This window comes from Aplidium turbinatum, chromosome 5 (genome assembly GCF_918807975.1).
Source record: "Aplidium turbinatum chromosome 5, kaAplTurb1.1, whole genome shotgun sequence".
NCBI classification, from domain to species: Eukaryota; Metazoa; Chordata; class Ascidiacea; order Aplousobranchia; family Polyclinidae; genus Aplidium; species Aplidium turbinatum.
The window spans coordinates 32859351-32866086 of record NC_137476.1 but is presented as its reverse complement, the minus strand read 5'-3'; the positions used below and the strand labels follow the sequence as shown (position 1 = coordinate 32866086).

General features: G+C 36.1%; 1 protein-coding gene across 1 annotated transcript; it reads left to right on the top strand.

Annotated features, from left to right (window-relative positions):
• Positions 1–1130: 1130 nt before the first annotated feature.
• LOC145771153 (ficolin-2-like) lies at positions 1131–2467 on the top strand. Its single transcript, XM_082582890.1, has 2 exons — positions 1131–1194; positions 2214–2467. The coding sequence occupies exons 1-2, from the start codon at positions 1131–1133 to the stop codon at positions 2465–2467; spliced, it is 318 nt and encodes a 105-aa protein (XP_082439016.1).
• The last annotated feature ends 4269 nt before the right edge of the window (positions 2468–6736 follow it).

The following is a 6736-nucleotide window of genomic DNA, read 5'->3' as shown; positions in this document are numbered from 1 at the left end:
AAAAACTCTCATGGTCAGCACACGAAACAGAATACGTGAAGAGTAGAATAGAGTAGAAGCTTTGCTTGAATTCAGGGGCGGCTCATTCTAATAAGCTGCAAAGGCTGAACTTGTAAATTATTGGTAATTGGGGTTAAATTTTCAGGTCAACAAAAAAAAAAATATCAAAATCCTAAACATTCTGTTTATAGTTTTGCATTATCTTTTTAACATTTTTTGGCGACATCGCTTCAAGACGATTTTTTTTTGTCTTGAACTGTTGAGAAATGCTTTGTTTCAGCTTTCATGACTTCACAACAAGAAATTGTTATCTTTTCCTTTACTCGTTCTAGCAAATTTTACGTTTAGATTTAGGATGCAGGGTTGGCGCCGAGAGCAAGTTGTTGTGAAAGAGAGAAAAAGTTTGTGTCAAACAGCAGGCTACCAAAATATCTTTTTAATGAAGTGTTCGGCTTCCATGGCCAATAAATAGAGATTATTAAAATATAAAATGTAAGCTTATCAAATATACTTTAAGTTTATTTATTGAAAATAAGATAATTCAGCGGACATAAAAGATTTTAATGAAAAAGTAATTAAACACTTTAATTGAAGCAAGAACCGAAATATGGGTTTTATATTAAAATAAATGCCATTATAAGCAAGAAATTTTTGTTCCATGTTGTTTATTTTAATTAAATGCGCGGTTTCACAAAATGAAAACAAGTATTTTTTTTATTTTCATTTTTCTAGGAAGTACAAAAGCTCAGCAGCAATATTGGTTCTGCGACTTAATTATACACAAGAATTTGATGAATTGCCTTTTAATATGCGGCAGCTTGAAATTAATTGGTTAAACTTGGGTTAGGAGCTGAGGATTAATTCTATGTCTTTTGTCCCGGCGTAGCCTTGTATACCATCATGATAACAGTGCGCAAGCCAGTGACCAATGATGCTAATCCTTAGTAGTAGGTTTTAAAACTGTTTCATTAAAAGATTTTGCAGCTTATCCAATAAAAATAGCCACGACCTGCCACTGCTAAAATTTCACAATCAGTATACCTCACAATTTTTCACAATTTCACAATCAGTATTTCATTGTATACCTCAAATATTAACGGTTTATCCGACGTTAAATATTTTGCAGCACCATGACTATAGGAGACGCCACATCCAACTATCGATTGAATATTGGAAGTTATAGTGGAACAGCAGGTGAGTTAGTGACTGGTTGAACTAATCGTTTGGAACAGAAACAAGTTTTCATTTGACAAAAGTTGGATTGTATCTAAATTAAACCTAAATAACCACAAGGACCGTTATTTGGCCAATCATTCGTTTGTCTTTGAACAATCGAATAAAATCACATTATTCATTCCATCTTCGGAAACGAAGGACGGACATCAACATCACATAGAGTGTGCAGATGTTTTCATTAATTATTTGGAAATTTTTCTTCTACGTTAGAAAGGGTGTAAGCCTAGCTATTTTCATAAAATACATTTGTAAAATTTAGATCTTGGTGCCACCTTATAAAATGTTTTTAGATTTCAATTTTTTTTACTAAGATCTATTTCGCTTACTATCAAATGAAGTGGTAGCTTACGTATCTACAATAATTACGAACTGAGCATCGAGTTCATCACAAGCCGCATCGGCTATGATACAAACATACACACTATCAAACGACCACTTGGATATGTAGAAGTAGAAAATGAACATTTTCGAAAGGAGCTTATTGTCCTAAACATCTGTCATTTCAGCTAATCAGTGGATTATTATCACGATTATTAAGTAAACACAAAACAATTGCGTGAATAATTAAGCAAAGTATATAAAACAACCCATCCAACTTTCAAGCTTAATCTGTTTCTAAAATTTGAAACTTTATTAACCTTATCTCAATACGAGGTGTTTTCGTACACGGAAAGCACGTCACTGGCTATCTTAGCCCGTGCCAATTAATCGCTAAAAGTCATTTGTCCATATTTACGATGGAATGCTTATGGAAAAAACGCTTTTGGTCACAGACCGGGTACTATTAAAATTGCATACAATACACAATCAGTCTTTACAAAAATGATGTTGAAAACGAAATTTAATCTCTCTCAATAATAATTCAAATATTTTCAAATAGGTTATAGCAGTTGAAGTCTTTTATGCATGAACTGAATATTTACTGATAAGTCAAGTTGTTTGCGTAAGCAAAGTCATCTTTATTCTTGTTATTGAAGGTGATTCATTGGCTTACCACAATAATCAACCATTCACCACAAAAGACAACGATAATGACGCGTTGACGAGCAGTAATTGTGCTGTGAATTATCGTCGTGGTGCGTGGTGGTTTCGTTCTTGCTTAACTTCAAACTTGAATGGAGAATACATCGATGGAGGGCGCACGAGTGATCTCAAAGGAATCAATTGGCGTCATTGGAAGGGAGGCAGCTATTCGATGAAAAAAGCAGAAATGAAGATCCAGCGGATTTGATTCAATTTAAAGAACAAATTTGTTAATCTCCACCAACCTGTGGAAAAAATAGGTTTAAAATTTTCTTTTAGCGTTTTTATAATTTTAGACTTTGTGATCCATGTGGCCCAAAAAGCATTTTTGGTGGAGCGCAAACGGCTTTAAAATCATCAACGACGCCGTACCGCAAGGTCATTGATATGTATATTATCATTGTAACATTAATTAACAAACGACTTTGGATTACTATCACGCAACATTGCATTACCATCATGCAACGGTATATTTTCTCCATCAAAGTTGTGGAAACCTTGATTCACTAAAAGATCTACTTTCAAACAAAGTGTGGGTCATTCGGCCGTTTAAGCCGCGACAGTTTTGATTTTCGCTTCAAAAGCAATAATGTTTGTATTTTTATAGAGTTAATGATTGTGAATTCAATGCAGCCATTTTTTTGCTGACTGCCAGTCGAGGGAGGTAGCTGAATGGGCTTACCTCCCTGGACTGAATGACTGGAACGCTTGAGGTGGCTGCATGAACATTTGTCGTGATGAACATATGACGTCACAATCAGTTTTGACAAAGTGTGGCAAAGTTTGACAAATCGCTGTCAAACCAATACACAGTTTAAGTAAATTATGAATTACGATATACTGTAAGCACGGCCTTTAGAGTTTGATAAACTTTTAAGTAAGATAAGTAGGCTACTTGTTAAATCCACAAGCAAAAAAGAGACAATATTTCATTATCATCACCAACTACTTCAGTCTGAATCCAGCTCTGGTTGCATTATGCTTATGCCTAAACAGAACATATCGACAACAGTAATTCAAGTGAACTCATTTGATTCATGTCAATCCATGCAAAATGAATGATTTGTGTAACGTTTAGTGAAAATTGATGTTTTAATAGAAAATTGTTGTTAATATGTCACTGCATGAAAACAGCGGTATTCAAAGCCTTTTAAAAATTTCGAGACCTATTGGTTTAAATAATGAGGAACAATTGGTTGCACATATTTGCTGAAATTTATTTTTGTGTATATAAACAGTTGCATGCAATAACGCAATTTTGTTGTTTTCTGATTTCGCAGTTAGCTGGTAGGTTTTACATAAAAAAGCATCGCAATTACAAACAAATAGGCCTAACAGGCCTAGATACTAGTTTGTTGAGAGAGAGCAGTGGAAGTATCTTGATTGCTATCAAGGGCATTTGATTGGGTTAAACTGTTTAACCCTATTATTTATAACAGATGTATTAGTAGCTTCTTGCAGAAAATTAGATTTTGCTTTGTTATTTAAAATATCGGTTAAAGTGTTATATCCTAATACTGAGGATAAATGTTGCATTTATACACAAGCATTTCAGACCACAGTTGGCCACTTTGTTTATTTGGTTTATCCACATACACTTTTAATGTATCTGAACGTTCTGCCTTTAAAAACGGCTGGAAAGATATTTGATTGAGACATTTCTACGACTGCTATTACGTCTTTATTTAGATCGAGCAGATAATCCTAATGTAAACTTATCCCAACTTGATTTTGTAAAATTCAAAACAAAACCTTTTCTTTATTGCTTTTCGTTTGTGCGCAATTCCTAGAAAAGTTGCAGTTAAAAATACCAAAAAAAGCTACATAATAAAACTCATGAACATAACTCAAAATAAGTGTACTTTGTTTAGGAATCTGTTTGAAGCTATAAAAATTTTCAAGTTGCTAAAATCTACCCTAGTTATTGATGTACAGAACGCGGAGGCTGACGGAGTAACAGCCCCAAGTCCAAAACATAGACTCATCGATAAAAATTACTAAGAGGAACTGACGTGATATTAGATTAATTAAGAGATATGAGGATTTGTTAAGTCATAAACACTCGAACGAACGAAAATGGAAGATGCCATACTCGAGTTTCACCTTTGTTTGTGATCATCAGTGGTGGATATGCATGTGTCTTAAGCGGGAATTGAACTTCTAACTTGATGGGAATTGTAGACTTCACCGACGAGTGGGAATCTCACCTACGTGATATTAAACTACAAGAAAAACTATTGGACTGAGAGCCCGGAAATCTAGGAATTTTAATTCGTTTTTTTTTTAAATCTTGTTTTAGGAATTTATTTTACTTAAATGGCGGGATTTCAAGCATTTTTTTATATAAACGAGACGAGACAATGTTGCTTTAATTGAGAGTTTATTTTTATTTCGGCGAGAAAAAATTTTACCGACAAGTTATGTAATGTAATGATAAGGCAAATAGCCTAATACTGATGTCCGCCCCGATTTCTCAACTGGTTAGAGCGTGACTTCGTGAACAAAGAACCTTCAAGATCAAGTGGCGACCATCGAGGTGTACGATTGAGCAACGCATTTCAGGACTGCTCTCCATTCAGCGGCATCTAATGAATCGAAAAATTCCCTGGAAACAACACTCCAACAATCGAAAAACTTCACTCTGTCAATCTCGGTAACCGGCCCAGTGTCAAAAGCCTCTACAAGTAGGCGACACTACCATCAGCTATCAAGGCTTTGTCAGTCCGAGGATAAAGATTCAAAACAACCAACCAAATAGACTACAGTCTTATCAAAAAAGCATAGATGTAGTGTCGAATCGAAACTGTACCATTGAAGACAAAGACATAAAAGCGAATCAAAATCAAACCCCTCTCGATTCATAGCCACTTTTAAGCGCAGTAATTTACTTAAAATTTCAAGTCGACTTCTAATGTCAAAGTCTTAAACTGAACCACATTCACTCCAGTGAGATTTATTCAGCTGACGCAGAGTTACTTACGGAATGAGGTTGAAAAAAAGCATTAAACTGGATAATGTCTAAACGAGATCCTGAGCGAACCGTAGTCTATATTAGCGCGCTTGGTTAACCTCAAACTGGAGCGAAGTAAATGTGTTAAAGGGGACCTGAAATGAAAAATGAAAATTTTGTGGTGATTCTTTGGTGTTTAAGTATTGTCTTTTTCGAAAATTGTTTTTGATAAACCTTTTTGTTTGGTAAATATAAGGAAAAAAAAATCAGCCACCGGATGGCGCTATGTGCCTTATGACGTAGTTGGTTGTTCACTCAGTTGGCAGCTTCATACATTTACATTGGAAGCTTTGCACAAGCGCCATGTGTAGACATGGGGTTTATTGCATGTAGCCGTCACTGTGATCATGGACCCTGTATAATGTTCTAATAATGTTATCCACTGGTGAGCAGCATCAAAAGATGGCGTGGCACTTTTTAAACAATATATTTAATTTATTTTCAAAAACTAACAGTTTGGTTGTCTTTGTTGAACAGACAATCTTCATCTGTCTCATGTAGGCCTTCACTGCTGCTGCAGTCAGATAACTCATACGTCTTATCGACTTCTAATGACATATCACTATGAAATGAACAATCCAGGTCTGGTCCGAGAGACCGAGACTTCCTCGCTGTGATGGGACCCTGTGTGGCTATAGTTTTCTGAGTGTGCTGATCCTTGGTGCCTGGTAACATGGCGCAGAGCAAAGTGTTGGAGAGGGTCTGTCTGTATACCTGTACTGCTGGTAGACAATAACTTGGTGACTACTTTCTCAGTTTCTGAAGCTTCCACAGGGGTGGAAAGTTTAGGTTCTGCAGGGGTAGGTGGTTCAAAATCTGGGATTGGCGTAGATATCAATTGTTGATCCACTGCCTGGTGAAGTTGCAAGAAAATAATTGTCTTGAACCAAATGGTTTATATGAAACAAAACTATGCGTTTAGAGTTGCCTACCCTGCCAATGTTTTACTGACCTGTTTTAAAACTTTGTTCATTTCCCGCTTTGTTATTCGATCCGAACGCCCACTCTTACTCAGAGATGTGGACCCATAGGACCCAGGTCGATCAAGTTTTGCTGGCACTGCAGTAACAGTGACTTTCACATATCTTGAAAAATCAAAGACAGAAAGAACAGCTTCAGGCATGAGCAAATGTTAAGATGTGGTGCGTTGTAGCTCTGCCCGTAGATCAAGCTGGTAATCGCTGGCCAGAAAATGGTCGCTGCACACACGGCAGTGCTTGTTGACTGGTGGATTTTTGAGTTTCATTGCAGAGATCTATTTCAAGCTTGTCGTGATTATTCAGAGGTAAAGATGAAAGTGTACCCATTTCACGATTCTTCCGTTACTACAACCGGGGGCCATACAAAAAACCATCTCAACGCGTAAAACTCAAGTACAAAATTGTGCCCTGTTTATGTAGCCCACTTGTTTATAATTTATTTGTATACAAAACAGTGGTTCTGAATTCTGCCTGAACAACCAACTAC